An 18,792-nucleotide genomic window follows, 5' to 3' on the forward strand; every position below is an offset into this window, starting at 1 on the left:
AATATTTCAATTAATGGGAAGTATTATTTCATAATTGTTAAATAAATTTAGTGGTAAAATATATTTTATAGGAAGGAGATATCTTAACTATTAGCCCATTTATTCGATTATATCCCAACTTTGGGTGACATTACTCACTTAGAAAGGAATTTCGAAATAATTAATACGTATAATAAATTCATTTTATTTATTCTTACTTTAATATTAAATATATTGTAAATTAATTCTTGGAGAAAATTAATACTGAAATGATTACGGGAAGATCACAACACAAAATTACGTTTTGTTTAATTTAAACATTTTACAACTAAACATAAACGTAAACATTAGAATTACACATAATATTATGTTAATAAAAATATTGAGAAAGTTAAAACTTATCGATTTAAAATCATTCGAAAACTTATTTCTAGAAAAGGTAAACAATATTTCTTTAAATAATTTAATAAAAATTCGAATATTTCTAAATATCCGTATAATTACTAGCCCATATTAAAATACATATCAAGTCACACTCTTGTATTTAGCAGAGTCTAAAACAATACTGAATTAAAATCGTTTAATTATAAAATATGGCGGATAACTAAAATTATCAACTAAATCATCCATAAATATTAATCATCCATTGTTCTTGTTATTACGTTAATGATGACCACTGTTACGTCAGCAGATAAAAAGAAAAACTTTTATTAAATACATAATATTGTACTGTAATTTTTAAATGGTTTATATTGATCTACTTTGTAGCTGTAACATTGGTACATGGGCAAAAGAATAACAATTAAATAAAATAACGATCTACATTTAACGTTTAAACATAAAATTATCATTCGAAACAATACATAAAACCGTGTATCGAAAATAAATAATCACACAACAATTTTTTTGACTTATAAACCTAAGAAAGGTTGTTAGACATTCTAACATTTTATTTTATCATGAATAATTAAAAAAACTTCAAAAATAATCTATTAATTCAAGAATCATTTTGAGTGGCCCATATTTTTCTGGATATGAGGAATATTCCACATATTGAGGAACTTATCAACCACATGACAAAATATGGCAAAACATGGCGGACACAGACTTGTATTATCGCGTGAAAGATAATTATTGTCTGCATTAGTCAACAGACTAAAAATTTATCCGTCCTAATAGTGAGAAAAATCATCATGCTATTTCATTTTTGCTACAACATAACCTCACAGTCGCGGTAGCATAAAGTTTCCTAAGAGCAAAGTATAGAGTTATAATTTGGCGCCTAATTTCTTCCTTTCCTTTTTTGGATGGAGACTGGCATAACCTACAAGAAGTGGTTACCATAAAGCTTTCCTAGCTACCTATACCTGTGACTTCCTTACATCTAATGAAGGCAAATTTCATACACTACAGTTCTAATTTATAGTCTAGTATTTCAAAAGGCATTCTATATAAAAAAAACGTGATTTATATAACCATTTTGTTGTACATTATAAATTAGCTACAAGGTTGTTTTTAGAATTCTTAACCATTTTAGATTAACGGGTTAAAACTTTCACTGTCATCCGAATTTTAGCCGCCACAATAGGTATAAATTAAATTAAGAAATATAATTTATCACAGATATTCACTAATACCAATTATTCGAAATTATAATCACAATATGCTTGGTCTGTAAAAAGTGTAAACAGTTATCGTCTCGACAAAAAAGGTACTCTAGTTTTTGATGTACCAGTATTATTTTTGCACACATTTACAACAAATTCTGTAACTTTAAAATCGCGTTACAAGTTGTCGCGAGTCATGTTATATGTAAAATAGTCTTAACGAATTCCACGTTATACCCAATTATGCAATATTATTAAAATCCTAGGAGCCTGAAGCGGATGTAAGTGTGAAGCCGCTTTTTTAATGGGTGATAACTGCATTGTATAGTAACTATTTCTTTAATGATAACAAAAACAGCAGAGCTAGGTTATCAACGTACAAAGTTTAGGTTAGCACTGAGTTAGGCCTCGGCACTTGGCATTTGATTTTCTGTAAAAGGCAAGTAGGTTGATCACCTACTGTATGATGCAGGCATGGCTTTCCCACGATACTTTCCTTCGGATGCGGATAAAAATTACGGCGTCAGAGGTGAGAGTCGCTTGTGCCTGATAAGTTCGTCGGCCCATATTGGGCACCCGAAGAGTGCTTTCGCCCGGATCGCCAAGGTTCGGCATTATGCGCGAGAGCATGTTACGCTGAATACACTAGGATAACACTGCATACTGTTACACTTCCATTTTTAAAATAATTAATTACAGTTGTAATTACATAACAAAATGATTCATGTATTGAATTACAAAATTTTTGTGAGTCGTGATATATGGAATTGTGAAATTCGTTTTCATTAATAAATACGTTTTCTTGTTTTTTCGTGGCTTCACTGGTGTTACATATGTCTATTGTCATTTTAATCCGATAAAAAGCTAAAAATAATATATCTAACATCGATTACTTAAATGTTTTGGCTATATTCTGCCAATTACAAAGTCTCTCTATCTATTTTGCAGAGCAACCAATTGCGCTATACTCATTAATTACATACCAATATATACCAAGTTCTAAGTCACTAAAATCGTTCACCGCCCTCTCCATCTCGGCCAGTTCTAATACTTCTGGTACACGTTAAAGGCACCAAAGTCGTATTGGCTCGGAAACACGAAAAAAGGTTCCATGAAATTTCCCTCAATCACAAAAATATCTAATTACCAAATCCTACGCCCCTTCAATATTGTTCAGGGCGTTCCACAATTCGGCCAGGTGTTGGTGGAGCGCCAACAATATTAGATTCTACAACTGATAACCACTTCGTATGTGATGGTTGTCTCCATCAGGCTGTTGGATCAGTGGCGGTGAAAGTGGATCCTCGCTTGATGTGACAGTTGTCGATGGCTGCAGTTCTATAAAAAATGGTGTCTATGAGTCGGGCCAGAGGCTTATTTAAACGGTGATAATCAGTCAATTAGTGATGAAGCGTGACACTATGATCTGCAGTTTTAGAGATTTGAAAAAATTTATTTTATGTAAATCATGTTAAACCTATAGAAATTTACGTTCTTTAGGAAAAAAGGCAATTAAGCCGTCATCAACTGGGATCTGTGTTTTACACAGTATTTGTTAAATATAATAGACGATTTTTTGTGTTGATCTTTCTTAGATAATTACAATATTGTAAAAGTAACTAGATAAATGACTTTTATCAGTTAGATTTAGCAATGAATAGTTCGTCAAAATACAAATTTAAATACATCATCATTATTGAATATCAAACTCTTATACACAGGGCAAACTAAATTATTTTTGGTGTAGGTTAAAAACTGATATCAAACAATATTTACCATCATTTTCAACCTCCTCTGCAAGCCACTTCTGTATTTCCGTTTGGTACATTCTCCTCTGCAAAACTTCTTTCGTACGAGGTCGTGTTCCTATAAACGTGACGTCAATCTGAAATAAGGAATGTTAGTATTCAATTAAAATCAAAAAGAATATTGGACCTTATCATATCAACCGAAAATATAATAGAGTAAGCATTTACTTTCGATAAACTTTCATACAAATTTATTTATTGGATACAATTACTCCACAATACATAAAGCGGTTACAAGTCTATGAATTCTTTTAAGGCTTTAAAATACTTACTCCAGGTGGTAAATACGTCCTCAGCTGTTCTGCAAGGTCCCCGGTAGCGCCGAGTCGTTGAGCTTCCTCCCAACTTGTATGGACTTCCTCATGAAGGAGTTTCTCCTCTGAAAATGTTTTAATTGTAAACTTTGTTTAATTTATTTATTTTAATTGAAAATAACACTTCCTTGTTTGCAGAGTACAATTCGAGAAATACCTTTTTTTGAGGTTATTTGACACAAAATAATAAGTTCATTTTTTAATAATATTAAAAAATGAATTCAAACGATGTTGTTGATAGAGACAACATCGTTCGAATTCAACTATTATATACTAAAAATTCGAAAAATTCAACCATGGCAACACGGTATTGAGGGTCCGATTAATAATCGAGACACAAAATAAAAAGTTCATTTCTTAATATTTTTAACATTATATTATAGAGACAGCATTGTTCGAATTCAAATTCAACCATGGCAACACGGTATTAAGGGTTCGATTAATAATAGAGACTTGGCGCAGGCTATGACTCCCGTAAGTCAAAATCCAAAACATTTTAAACGTATGGAAGTTACACTTAGATCTTAGTTTAATCCCCGTTTTACTAGGTTCTCTTTACTCACCATCCCTCTTCGTAGTACTACGTTTGTATTGTATCCTAAACCGGAAAGCTTCCAAAACGCTTGCCACTACTATCGTTAGAACTACCATCGTAAATAGGTAGAATACCTGAAAATTGGTTATTTATTTATTTACATTTCGTTACATTCACACCTTCATACCATAATACAAAAAATGTATGTAACGGGTGGCCTTATCGCTAACAAGCGATCGAAAAAACAAAATAAATATAAATAAAGTGCAAGAAGTGCATAACTAAATCTTATTAAACATTATAGAATCACCAACCTTAATCTAAAATAAAACAATAAACTTAACTTTTTTAGTTATTCTCACGGATTCATGAATTGCGATGCAATACAATTGAGCTGCCTAGGATATGGTTAAGAAATGTTTATATATAAGAGTTTTAATAGATAGTTATAACTTATCATGTATGAAGTTTTGTGAGAAAATAAATAAAAATTATTAGTTTTAAATTATTGTAATAAGTAATGATTTATTGTAATTTTGTGATATTTCCTTGCATTATTTGCAACAACAATTAATAATTAAAATTATATAATATTAATTTATTTAACCAAATGAATTGCCATTACACCACTTATAATATGAATGATTAGAATAGCTATAATGCGAGCGGAAGTATAGCAGTTAAAAAGGCCCGTTAATGTATGAAATAGAAAATAAATTAATTGTTAAAGAATCGGTGCTTGTTTATAAATTTTACTTTTAGCTTAGGGCACGAATAGTAATGGCGATGTCACTTTAAACATCGAGAAATTTTATATTTAAATGTGTACTTGATATTTTATATTTATTATCTATGACAAATTGTGTAAAAATAAAGATTAAAGAGGTATAGTCATTATAATGCACACAGACTTCACAGGCATAGACAAACGCATTTGCTTTTTTAAACTATACATACATACCATAAAGTATAACCGACTGAGCTGGCCCGCAACGCTCGCGAACGCATTCATCAAAATGAACCAGTTATTGACAACTGTCAACTCGAACAATGTCACACCACTCGTGAGAATGTTCTCGAAGTTGTTTAAGTAGTAGTAACCCAGTGGTGTTGAACTGTTCTCAGAGTATTTGTAAAAGTCTTCTACAGTTGTGTTTCTGTAATATCATTAATCTCAATGATAGGGTTAAAATCAGAAAGTATTATTAAAATTCACCAATTTATTATTATTACATAAATTAATGATTATATTGATTATATTAAATGATTTCCTTATGTGCACTAAGCTAACGACACAACTTTAAAATCAATTCAGAGTTTAAAATTGAGTTCGTCTCAAATAATTCAAAAATTTAAACTACATCAAAAATGGATATCGTTTCGACACAATAGAAATCGAGACTTTATTAGACAGCATTTGCTGTCTAATATTTTGTCTGGTAGCTGTTCCTTTTCTAATATTTTTAAATATAGCAACTTCAGTAACCCTACAAAGTCAGTTAGTAAATATGTAATGAATGTATAAAATTACGAGTCATTTTAAACACTTACATGCAACAATTCCTCAAATTGTATCCAGCAAATAATTCCATTCCGATAATGGCAAAGAAATAGTACATCACTAGCATCACACAACCCGCTGATGACATAAGCGGTGATAGCAACACTAGCGTCCCAAACACGTCCCTATATCTCTTTTTTAATTTGTATAGGCGCATTAATCTGAAAGAAATAGAACATTATAATGATAAAATTTTATAAGATTTAATTAAGCCAATAAATTAAAAATGATTCAAATTTCAGATGAACAAACTTGTGTTTTTGTTCAAAGAGTAAACTTTTCTTATATATCTATCACGCTTTACTTGTCACTTGTCATTTGTCAATTGCTTTACCTCCGGTACAACACAGAAGGCTGATCATAAAAGATGCAATTTTACCCCAACGGTCAAAGATTTTCACAATACATATTTAATTTAGTATTTTCAACAACTGTGTATAATAACAATGTAAAAATGAAATCTAAGCACACTGTGCATAAGTACCAGTTGATTTAAATAATTAAATCAACTGGTTTACTCAGGATTTGACATACCTCTATCCTCTAAATCACACTCTTAATACTACGAGCTGAAAAGTTTGAAAAGCTATTTTTGGGTTATACTACTACTTCACAATTTTCTGAAGGAACCAACAGATATCTAATATTTCCCAGCTAGGAACAGTATTAGTTATTTATTTATTTATTTAGTATTGGAAAACTTACGATAACGTTTTCGTATTTTTCATCACTTTTGTTTGTTTTCCACCGCTTAAACTTACACAAAAATTTCAAGACCATAATTTAATCGTTTTAACATGAGAAACAAATAGCAATACATTTATGTATGTTTATAGAATCTTACCTAAGTGGTCTGAACATAACGACAATGAAGAGTTTGGGGGCAATCGTAAGTAGAACCGCTCCCATCAACGCAAGCAGTGTCACGCTCAAGTCGAACACATTCCAACCGCTCTCTAAATACGCGCTAAGACCACTAGCCATTATCCGTAGTGTTGCTTCTATTAAAAACACTGAAACCAAACGAAGAGCTCATAAATCAATTCTGAACTGAAGTCCCGTCACCCTTAGGTGGGTTATGGTCACATTTCTAAGTATGTTGGAACCCATGAATAAGGCAGTAAAAATATTATAAAAAGAAGTTGAAGGTTTCTTAAGATTAAGGGTGAAATTCAATTTGTTAAACTACCACCATGTTGGGTGAAGACCTCAGCTGGCATGAGATGAAATATGTGTAAGACCTTTGAAGATCATGTATTCTCTTATGTATAATGTTTTATTAAGTCGATACAATTATATTTTATTGAAAACTTTAAGCAGATCTATCAATCAATGCAAATTTCATAACAATTCAATAAGGTGGACTCACAGGTAAGAAATAGCCAGGTGTCCCAGGATGCACAAAGGAGCCGGGCGCTGTCCTGCAGATCGCCAGCTGCCTCCAGCACTCGAAGGACCATCGCCAGACCATTTCCAATTATTAGAGCGTCTATCAACCAAAGATTTTGTACAAAAAACATTTTAAAATGTATACTAATAATATGCGAAAATATACGTGGTAATTATAATAGAAATTTTAATAATTTCAATCAAACCAAAAATCATTCATATAGGTAACATAATGTACACTTATGAATCCTCCAAATTTTACATTTACTGCCAGTTCTCAAATCAAGTGCGTAGAACGGAAGAGAAGAACTGGCAATAAACTCTTTTTTATAATAAATATAGTATATTTTCCCAACAACCCAGTACAGGGTTTTCAATTTCTATTACCACTTGCAAATAAAAACAACATAATGTAATCAAGGGAAATTGTGACACCAAATCAGGGATTCACTTCAAACTCTGATGATCTGATGGTCTGATGACCTGTAACACAGGTGCACAACCTTTAACAGGCATCAGTCTCACTTAAGCAATAGCAGTGGTCCAAAGAAGAATGACAATTATTGTATATGTTTTTGTGAGAAATAAAATAAATATATTATTATTATTATTATTACAAAGAAAAAAAAAAACATTTCAATACTTAAAAACCTGATTAACTCACATATGACATATTCGAAGTACGGCCTATGCACGATGACAGCGGCCGCTCTACCCAGCGGTTCCAAGGGCGAGTCGGCGTACCAAGGTGCACGTGATGTTTGCGGCGCCCAACGAAGCGCAAATACTTCGTATACGTTGGCAAATTCAGTGCGGGAGAGGCCGCCCGTTGTCGATTGATTCAGTTGTTTGAACATTAGATATACGTCTAAACCACCTGTGGAATTTCGTTTAAAAATCGTGATAAAAAACATCATATAACTTTTGGTTTCTAACTCATTTTTCCAGGAAATGTTTTGAAGTATTTTTTTTAAAAGTTCATTTGTTCGTTTGAGATTTAGTTTTGCGATGAAATTACTTCTCAAGAAGTCTTTTTCCACTGACGTACTTGGCATAAATTTTCCCTTTTTTAGTAATAAACAATTATTGTATGAGAAAATAAGTAAATAAAAATATAATAAAATAAAATACGTTTATTTTGGAACATAAGTTCATCAAGGTATCACTTATTCCACGTCATTAAATTCGAACCTGTTGCCATCCCTCATCGGCAAAGAAGACAGAGGGTGTGGGCCGAGAGAAAAAGCCGGCGTAAAGACTCTTGGTACTCTTTTAAAAAAGCAAATCATCAAACAGTACTACAATATTTAAAACAAATAGAGCAAATTAATTAGAAGTAGTAAACGTCCACACAAAAAAGATTATCTATACCATTCAAGGAAGACGCAACAGGCTGCAAGTCGTGAATTAATAAAATCTTAACTGAATATCCCAATTAGTTTTATATAGAAAGTACAATATATACTATTATACGTACTATAATGCGGCGCATAATGCCTTATCAGCCCAGCGAAATGCCTCAACTTGACAGCGTGTGGGGCACGACGCGATACTAAAAGGCGAAAGGCCCGGCGCGCAGCCCCACGTCGGTGAAGCAACAACGCACGACACTTCTCACGCTCAATACGAGTGAACGTCTCGTATACCACGGCCAACATCTGAAAAATTTTCAAAATTTTAGAAGATTTCGTGCATAAACGTTTGAAAACAGACCACTGGCCTGAGAGAAAATCACACCAACAGGCGTGATCCATCACCAAGAACTTGTAGGGTTGAACCTAGCTGACCCTAATGAATAGCGGTTTAGTAACTTCAGCGTGCGACACTCATCACTGTGGTCGTAAGTTCGAACCCCAGCTGTGTACAAATTTCATTCTATGCGCGCATTTAACATTAACTCGAAAACATCGTGAAAAAATCGGCTTACTTGCTTGCGGCTGCTTGTGTTAGACACAGGAGGCTGATCACCTACTTGCCTATGAGATTGACAAAGGAACGTGAAACATATTCAGAAATCTGAGGCCACGACTTAAAATATGTTGCAGCGCCATCAATTTTAGTTTTATTAATGATATTGACGTTTCGATACAAATTGGCGTTAGTCGGTTATCATTTCAGACACGATCTAAACAATTGTATAAACCTTAGACTCGTAAATATAGGTTATGTACCTTAACAAAATTTATATATCGATTATAATCTCTAAAACTCACCAAATTCATCAGAACGTATAGAACTGTGATGATATACAATATGAAGAAGACGGCATACCACTTAGATTTGGCATAAGATGGCATCATTACATCTGGAAAACTGTAAATTAAATAAAAGGTTTTCAGTAGCAAACATCAATGCATAACTGATTACGTTAAAGAAATTAAATAAATATTGATTTCTGTAGACTGTAAAGACTTTGGTGATGAAAGAGAAAAAATCAGACATGCAAAAAAAAGCTATATCATAAAAGTTTGAATACTAATAATTTAAACGAATATATGTAATTATAAAATGAGAGTTCAAAATAATATTCCTAACTATACCGACACAACGGGCATGTAAAATATAATGAACTTTAAACTTACTTGGCAGTTGTCAAAAGGACAAACATACTGACGAACGAATCGCTTAATGTCCGAAAATGTCCATTGTCAATGTGCTCAGAGAATAGATAGTATCCTAATAAGGAGTACGTGGCCACGAAAAACATAAGTAGACCTATAAACATAATACATAAGTTATAATAGACAATTCAATAAGGTAACCTTGCAATGGCGGTTATAATATATTCAATATTTTTTAGAAGTACCTACACAATTGTTTTACTTTTTTCAATTTTAATTACCTATTTATTATAATAATTGTAATAGAAGTTATTTTTAATATTTACTTTTAGTAATAAACTATTTAAAGCATATTAAACATTTCTGTTTTAAAGAGATCGTCGTTACAATGGTGGGTAAGTGAAACGTGTTTCAATTTAATTAATAGAAATGTAGTCAAACACGAAAGAGTAAAAAGTTTAAAAACACGAAAATTGCTAATTAGAAAATATATAGTTATATCATCTTTCATATTTATGAAAGATGATATAACTATATATTTTCTAAATTAAAGTGAATAAATCGAATTTATTAAGCTGGTCACCTCACTATAAAACCTCACAGTAAAATTGACAGGTGTTAAATTTCACCTTTTAAATTTACCTGACTTAATATTTCTCAATATTAATCACAAATATTTTACTATTGTCTATGATTTTGTAGTTAAGAGTTTGTAGGATATCAAAAACAATAGTCACATACCTAACATATCAAGTATAGGCGGCAATGATTGTAATATTTGTCTTATGAATCTCCTTACTCCACCACAATGTCTCGTGTCCACCAAGAAGATAGGACGCAATGCTCTCGTCACTCTGAAGTGGGAGGACTGTCGGCAAAGAACTACAACTGCCTCTAGTAGCATTATCATCAATGTTACACCCTAAAAAATAAGGTTTATTATCACCACACTATGAAGAGTTGGTTATATCAGTTCACCTATGAGGGGTTCCTATGAGAATGGATTACGCGCATCTAGTTAGCGAGGCGAGTCTCACGTGTGCGACATTTAAAATGAATAAAATTTCTATGGAGGTGGACCTATTTGGTTGTACACTAACTAAGTTCATAAGACTGGCTAGTTTTCTTATTAGTGATTGTATGTAAGAATATGAGAATTGTCTGTTGTTTTTCACGTAGAAGTTGTTAGTAATTGTGAAATTCTATCGCATTAGTCATAACTGTAAGGGTAGGATTATTATGTGGAAATAAATAAAAAATACTTCATATGATGATGTATAACCAGGTTTATAATTGTATGTGATGATAACAGTGTTACCCAACAAAATTGACATAGTTTGTATTATGGAATAACAAATGAATAGAATGAATAAAATTCGCGATTTAAATTACTTAATCAATAATATTCGTATAGTTTATGTAAAACTGTACCTTAATCATAGTTCGTTTATGCTTGAAAATGGTTCCCCAGCCGATCCATTTGAGTTTGAGATGCAACTCAACACCGATCACTGAAAGGGCTAGTAGCTCTATCGTGCCGTGGGCCCATACTGGTAACTGTAGTGTAAAAATGTACTATTTCTAATAATATATTATTTAAAAATGTTTATTTCAATAAAATGATAATATTTGTTATTTTAACAAAGTTTTACTTTTACTATAGTTTAATAGTGGAGACAAACAGTGTATCGAAAATACACAATACACATTTGAAAATAGAATGTCTGCTTCGCTTGATTGTGATTGGTTAAATTAATCTGTCTTGAATCACTTCGTTTTTCAACTGTACTAATATAATCCCACTTATTTTTTATTGTGAAGTTAAAATTGTCTTCCTATAATTGGGATAGTTACAAATATTCATTGTTTTTATTGTAACTGTTTACCTCGAAAGCAGGTACAGCTGGATCTTCTGTAAATGCTAGCAGGATCAAAACAAGTGATGCTAGGAGGTCTAAGCCGTGGTACCAAGGATTGTGTACGCGAAGATACGCAGGTAACTCCTCCGGACTCGACGGGTGCGAATCAAACTTCTCATTGTTTAGACCTTCCTGAAAACACGTAATACGAAAAACATCAGAACAAACGTCAGACAATGCAAAGTCAAATATTTCAAATATATATGTCGGGCCTATTGACCAATATCCATGAAGTGACATACAAGAGTACTAACAGAAACTTTGATGATGCCTGTCTTTGGACTACATGATGTTGCAACGTCAACGCAACAACAATATTTCTTGCTACATACATATAACATACAAACACTAACGGGCTTACAAGTAGTAACATAGCGTTTTGATTGGGTCCTATTACGAAATAGCAAGTTATTGCATCGTCGCGTCGGTGCGTTACGTCATGTTTTGCCCATCATTGACTAATCCGAAAGAAAGTTTGAAGAGAAATATTTATAACTAACCTCTAAGTATATAGCAGCCTCATGATAATTCATCTCCCAATGCTCATCCTCTGACATTTGCAAACCAGTGTGTAATGAGGAACGGCTTCCCATGTCCAATGTATTTGTGTCTCCGCCGCCATCTTCTGTTCTGGAATCTGTTAAGTTCAGGCTTTTAATATCAATACTAATAAATATTGTTACGCTAATTATATTATGTTATCAGAGAGGAAACTACAGATTTAATCATGTTTATGAAGTAATCATAATTTTATTAGTGTTATTATTGTGTGGATTGTTTTTGAGTCTGTATTTTGTATTAGATACAAACTGTTGATTTAAACACGACAGCAAAATCATGCAAACGACAATAAAAAAGTTTACGTTTAGATAAAAACATACCTAAATTATTTGTAAACGAAGAATACACTTGTGCGGTTACTCGGTTTTTCACTTTATAAAAAAACTTCGCATCAAATTTCATTTTTAATAACTCTTTCAGCACTTTAGTCTGCACTGCACTAAATTGTAACTAAATTAGCACATTCTAAAATCAGAGATAACTGATAACGCAGGTATGGTTAACAAAAGCGTGTTTAAAATATAAACAATATGATATTTAGATTTACAGTACCCACATTACTTTACCTACCTACATCCAACTTTATATTTAATAAAAAACATATTTAAAAATTAAATATATTAGTATTATCAAATAAGTAATAACGATAATTATCTTACATATTATATACTTACTGGGGTGTTTGGTGATTTCATTTTCTATCTATACTTTTTATCAACTAAACAAATGTTTACTTACATGTGTAAAGCTTCTGAATTAACCAAGTCAAGGATAGTTAAAATAAAAATGTAATATAAATATTTATAGATCTCGGTAAAGTACAAAGAAGTATAGTTAATACGCTTTGCCGATGATTTTTGCTCTTAATTTTTATATTCATTCCAATCACTTATAATTGAAACAGTTTATTCAAAAGATATATACGATACGGATTATTTTTAAAGCAACGAACACCAACAACATGGAAATATCTATAAAAAATCTCTGTAGCTTAATTCAATTTTAAAATAGCAAAGTAGGTTATCGACACTTCGCATATACACCAGACAAGCAGAACACGGATTACTTCTTAATAGGATTTCATGTAGCGGTCAACGCACATAGAAGAAAATAGAAATATAATGAGTTCAAAGGTCCAGACATTTTTAAATTAACCAGCCAATTTTATTGAAAATATGGAGTGGAAAAACCTAGTTCGTATTGTTTAAAAGCAGTTGGCCCTTACTTTTAAGTCCAACGTAGAGAACGTTCTTTAGTATCTACTAGCAGACTCGACCAAGAATTGCTGCGGCTAAGGTTTTTGTTATATTACATAGTAGTAAACTATTCAACAGTTGGTACTTTTAATAAAGAGCCATCTGTTAAAATTGTATCAAATAATAAACAAATAATTTGCAATAAAATAAAATTGCAACTATAGTTAAAGATCTAAGCTATCCTATCTCGTAAGTTGGACCAGACTGCTCACGGTGTGCCAATTTAATTTAAAATCGGTTAAGTAGTTTAGGAGTCCATCGCGGACAAACATCGTGACAGGAGATTTATATATGATTTAGGTATGTGACACCGTATGTGAAAATATTAAATCTATAAAATGTTACATGGTAAAATACTTAAACATTTGCAGATATGAAAAAATCACGCATTACAGACAGTGTAATGTCAAATTACTCTGTCTACGACTTATGTAATGTAAGAAGTCCTTCTTTATAAGTTTAAACCCTTTTATTTTCTCATTGGTTAGGGTTGACAATTATAATACCGGATAAAGGAAGTTATCCCTTTAAGCTAACCGCAGTTATGCGTAACGGTATCAGTAACATAAGTTTCTTGAACAAATAAAAGCGAACCAGCTTCAAAAACTTAGTAAAAATGCCAAGTGATTGATTAATTATAAACAGTGGATCGAACAGGTGCAATTGGACATTTGTAAGAAACGTGAAAATTACGCATTATAATTATGTAATAATAATAATTACTGTATCTAGACTACAGTTTGGCACATTAAAGTATTGTAAATTCCCGTCATAGAAACGAGGGTCATGTACAATTGTCATATTAAAGAAGATAGTAATTAATGTAAACGTGCCGACGCGTTTCGCACGGCCGTGTTAATAATAAGCATTAGATATTGTTTTTATGTTAATAATCATTTAATTTTATGAGAACTGTGGCTTTTCAAGACTGGAGGAATTCATTACTCTATCTCATTCTTTTTTTTAGACTTCCGACGCATTTGAAACGGTAGTTACCGTCCTGCCGTCCCGAATTGAAGGATTTTACCGACCTTTACTGCTTAGAAATATCATATCACCACAGATGATATATTTATATATTTGGGTATTCATACCTACCTGTTGAATTGTTTCGCTTTTATAAAATGAAATTGATAGGGTATGTAATTGCCATTAACTTATATGTATATATCATGTGAGAATACAAATAAAATATAAATAATTTTATCATTAGTAGGTCATCAATAACATCCTTGTAAGGGTAATTAGATTAATAAGCATAGAAATTACAGAAGGCATTGACCTTGCAGCTTTTCGTAATGCGGGTCATATTGTTCAATTTATACGAAGTAACAATACGATTACCGTGTTACAAAATTCAAAAGTACGATTTTTATATGCAAAAATTACAGATCTCATATTATTTTCTCTGTTGATACGTGCAATTGTTTATTCTGTTTATTTTATACACATTCTATACGTTATTTATTCATATGAATGTCCTAATCTTACCCTCATTGACCAAAAACAGTTCGGTTACGTCATCAACACACGCGTCATTTAATAGAAAACCCAGAACATATGTATAACTGTACATTTAACTGTTATCAAACTAGGATAGTAACTTGTAATCTTTGCACTATGATAATGCAATTAAAATTGCCCTTAGATCACTTAATCAATAGTCATAAATCAAGAAACTGTAAGCACTTACATGATTTCAACTTATACCAATGATCCCTTAGCACATAATATACTATTGTAGGCAATTTCGACATTTTATGTTCACTTTCACTACATAACTGAATATTGTCTCAAATCATAGATTTTATTTATCATTTGTTGATAAGAGATATGTGATTCATTCAGACTGTTTATCTCCCATTCAAGTCATTTGATTTTAAATATCAGAGAATTTATGGTAGTTTGGTATGAGTGTATATTTAGGTAAATACTGACTTAAGTAATATATATTAGTAATATATATAGAAGTACTCAACTCCTTGATTGTTGGTGTAATAATGGTCAGCTGATAAACAACTGATCTACTTTAAATGAAGTTTAATTAAAAAGAACTCTTTACACTTTCTAAGTACCTACTTAGTACAAATATTAAGGATAGCATTTTATTTCTTATACAAATTCTGAGTTTTACATACTAAAAATATCTTCAATCACATAGAAATTAAACTGTACTAGTTAAAATCGCAATAAACCAGTGATCATAAACTTATCTGCTTACAGGATGTATTTATATTGGTTACTGAATCATTCAAAACTTAAATTAGATTTACAACTATTAAATGTGTGTCTAGCATCATGCAGAAGCACAAACATGCAGAATTTTTCTGATTGCGTCAAGCCGACTTACATGATTTAGGTCGATAGCCTAACTGTAGTGTTTTTATAATGTTATGTTAGTATTCACCGTATGTTTGTGACTCGTTAAATCGTGTCCCTAAAGACACAATCTATCCTAATGGTATTTACTTGGCCAGCTATATCTAATGTAAAAGAAATAAATAAATTAATATGCATAAAAATGTATTGTTAACAACAAAAGCGTACATAAAAGGCGGCTACTGTGCATTGAAATATAGCTTCTCGTTTACTTGTGACGTTTGAGCCGTAATTGTTGATGCTGGAGTTTGCGAAATCATCACTAAACCTTTTATATCCGTCGGACGGCGAAGACGGGCTCCGCAAAGAAGCCATTTCGAAAACTGAATAAAAATAAAAATGCGAATTACATTTTCGCGATTTGTCATTGAAATGATACTTGACAAAAACTATGACATTAACATAAACGTTCTGAAATTTACATTTATATTAAAAAAATAACTTAATTGATTTAAATATTATTTTGTCATAAGTAACATTTTAGTATGTAAATATATTTTATGAAGACATATTTTTTAAATATAAAAGAAGTTTTTATGTCAGGTAATTCAATTAAGCTTGCTGTCATACATCAGAAGCTGTCAAACTCAACAGCGAATTTGACCAGTAAATTCTAATGTCAACTTCTTTTTCTCGATCCCGGTTTTAATGTGAGTCGATGTTGTGTTTGTATAAAATAAATCTACAAAAATAAGTGTAATATTCAAAGATTTCTTGTATTCAGTAATAAAATTAATTAATGTATTCTTCAGATAAGTGGTTTTGTGGAATATTTCTGTGATTACTTCCCAGTAAAATATAATGTTTTAACTTCAATTTGATAAGTAAAAGATACAGTATGTCGGTGATTGTGAAGTGTTATTTTGTTTTGTATTATATTTTGTGGCCAAAATTAGCAAATAAAAAAGTGCAAGATAACTTGGTGAAGAATACAAACTTAAGGCTTATTTAAAAAAAACTTTTAAATCATAAAAGTTTTGTGACACGTTTGTTTTGAGGTTGTATTTTGTTGTTGTAGATTCTAAATGGCTCCGAAACAGCCTAAGGAGGCGGCTAAGGCCCCCGTAGCTCCTGCAAGCGGAGTACAGAAAGCCAAAGTTGGCAAACCGAGGAATTATGACTTAGGAAATGGAATCGTTAGATTCTCGAAATCTAAAATGTTCCACAAAACTGTAAGTACTCCAATGTGGTACAACATTATTTTAATGCTAGTGCTTAATTTTCTATATTATAAACATCATTGTTAGAATCTAAACTTATCTAGAAAGTGAAAAATGGGTAATATACTAAATAGTTTTAATTGTTTTATTTTTAGGCTAAATATAAGTTCATTGGCAAGAAAAACCCCAAGACAACCAAGCCCAAGAAGCCTACCGTGGTAGTAAAGCCCATTGGTGGTGAGAAGAATGGAGGCACTCGTAATGTCTTACTGCGTCGGAGAAAATCCTTCTACCCCACACAAGACAAGTATGTATCACATAATATATAACACCTCTCTTAGTTTTGGTCTTTACTATGACTTTTGATCATGACAATATAACATTTAACAAATAATTTCACCAAAGTTTTAATACATAACAATTAAACAATATTTGTGTAACAATTGGTTTAGGAGGTGACTCTTGCATGTTTGACTGTCTATAATTATTGCAAATGGCAGGTTTTTAAAACTACTCTTATCTTATTGGATCTAACCTTATTGTAGAAGAATAAATTATTGGTACTAATTTAAATGTAAATATGTAATTGTTCCTTTAGAATCAAAACACACCGCCACCACAAGTGCTTTAGCAAGCATGTCAGAAACATCCGCCCCAACCTTACTGTCGGAACTGTCTGCATCTTGCTGGCAGGTAGACATGCAGGCAAGCGAGTGGTTCTTGTTGGAGTGTTACCCAGTGGACTCCTACTTGTAACTGGACCATTTGCAGTATGTATACATAATTATTTAGAATTGGATTGGATGAATATAGATAATTCCTCTTGGAATTAATTTAAAAACTGAAATATTATAAAATAGAATAAAGATGTTTTTAATCATGCTAACACTAATATAATCTTACATAAACGTTTATAAAGAAATTCTTAGGATATACATATGTAGAATCAGTTAAAGAAATTTTTGCTTGTTGTTGAAATGTTTACAGTACTAGAAAAATATCCACTTTCAGATATGAAAGGGTATATTGGTTAAAATGACTAAGATTTCTTAGAATATTAGTTCTTTCAAAGCATGGTTTGACTCAAGTTGTGAAAGAATTATAAGCTAATTTTCCTTTCTAGTTCAACTCATGTCCACTCCGTCGTGTTCCCCAACGGTATGTTATTGGTACCAGCACCAAGGTTGATTTGGGTGACTTCAAGCTTCCTGCTCACCTTGATGATGCCTACTTCAAGAAGAACAAGAAGAGCACCAAGCGCAGCGTCAAGCGGAAGGAGGGTGAAGATATTTTTGCCACCAAAAAAGAGGTATGTCACAGCTGCCAAATAACTTAATTTTGTATAGTTTTTAGGCTATATAGAACACTTGTTAAATATAGAATATATTACCTAGTAAGAAATATTAAGAAGCTATTCAGAGACATCCTAATTTCTAATTACGCCATTTCAGAAATATGTCCCATCAGAACAACGTAAGACCGACCAGAAAACGGTGGATGATGCGGTGATCAAAGCGATTGGCAAACGCACAGACAAGAAGGTGCTACGGGGTTACCTTAAGGCTGCCTTTGGTCTGCGCTCCAGCCAATTTGCGCACCGGCTCAGGTTCTAAATGTTAGGAATAAAAGACTATCACTATATTGCCTTTTATTTCATGCACCTTTGGCCTGGTGGCCTGACTGCAAACCGGCAGATTAAAATTGGATATGTATAATAATGAGCAAAAATGTATTAATCAAGAATTCCATCCATCCTTTAAAAA

At 32.0% G+C, this 18,792-nt stretch overlaps 2 protein-coding genes across 6 annotated transcripts; one reads left to right on the forward strand and one right to left on the reverse strand.

The window, feature by feature from the left end:
• Nucleotides 1-504: 504 nt before the first annotated feature.
• LOC110996592 (two pore channel protein 1) lies at nucleotides 505-16,221 on the reverse strand. 4 transcript variants are annotated; one of them, XM_022264345.2, is made up of 17 exons: nucleotides 16,082-16,221; nucleotides 12,174-12,310; nucleotides 11,641-11,805; nucleotides 11,186-11,311; nucleotides 10,496-10,676; nucleotides 9,776-9,908; nucleotides 9,407-9,506; nucleotides 8,671-8,851; nucleotides 7,858-8,070; nucleotides 7,174-7,293; nucleotides 6,649-6,817; nucleotides 5,795-5,965; nucleotides 5,205-5,400; nucleotides 4,272-4,377; nucleotides 3,667-3,773; nucleotides 3,363-3,471; nucleotides 505-2,924 (listed from the first exon to the last, which is right to left on the reverse strand). In XM_022264345.2, the coding sequence occupies exons 1-17, from the start codon at nucleotides 16,182-16,184 to the stop codon at nucleotides 2,815-2,817; spliced, it is 2,427 nt and encodes an 808-aa protein (XP_022120037.2). In that variant the 5' UTR covers nucleotides 16,185-16,221; the 3' UTR covers nucleotides 505-2,814. The 4 variants fall into 4 exon arrangements, with proteins under 4 accessions (XP_022120037.2, XP_022120041.2, XP_022120040.2 ...); XM_022264349.2 differs by having other exon boundaries at nucleotides 16,038-16,141; XM_022264348.2 differs by lacking the exon at nucleotides 16,082-16,221 and adding an exon at nucleotides 15,184-15,353.
• A 207-nt stretch (nucleotides 16,222-16,428) lies between these two features.
• On the forward strand, nucleotides 16,429-18,668 carry LOC110996591 (60S ribosomal protein L6). 2 transcript variants are annotated; one of them, XM_022264343.2, is made up of 6 exons: nucleotides 16,429-16,519; nucleotides 16,888-17,041; nucleotides 17,185-17,336; nucleotides 17,628-17,799; nucleotides 18,153-18,338; nucleotides 18,481-18,668. In XM_022264343.2, the coding sequence occupies exons 2-6, from the start codon at nucleotides 16,895-16,897 to the stop codon at nucleotides 18,640-18,642; spliced, it is 819 nt and encodes a 272-aa protein (XP_022120035.1). In that variant the 5' UTR covers nucleotides 16,429-16,519; nucleotides 16,888-16,894; the 3' UTR covers nucleotides 18,643-18,668. The 2 variants fall into 2 exon arrangements, with proteins under 2 accessions (XP_022120035.1, XP_022120036.1); XM_022264344.2 differs by lacking the exon at nucleotides 16,429-16,519 and adding an exon at nucleotides 16,547-16,565.
• Nucleotides 18,669-18,792: the final 124 nt, after the last annotated feature.

Source organism: Pieris rapae, chromosome 3 (assembly GCF_905147795.1).
Source record: "Pieris rapae chromosome 3, ilPieRapa1.1, whole genome shotgun sequence".
Classification (NCBI taxonomy): domain Eukaryota; kingdom Metazoa; phylum Arthropoda; class Insecta; order Lepidoptera; family Pieridae; genus Pieris; species Pieris rapae.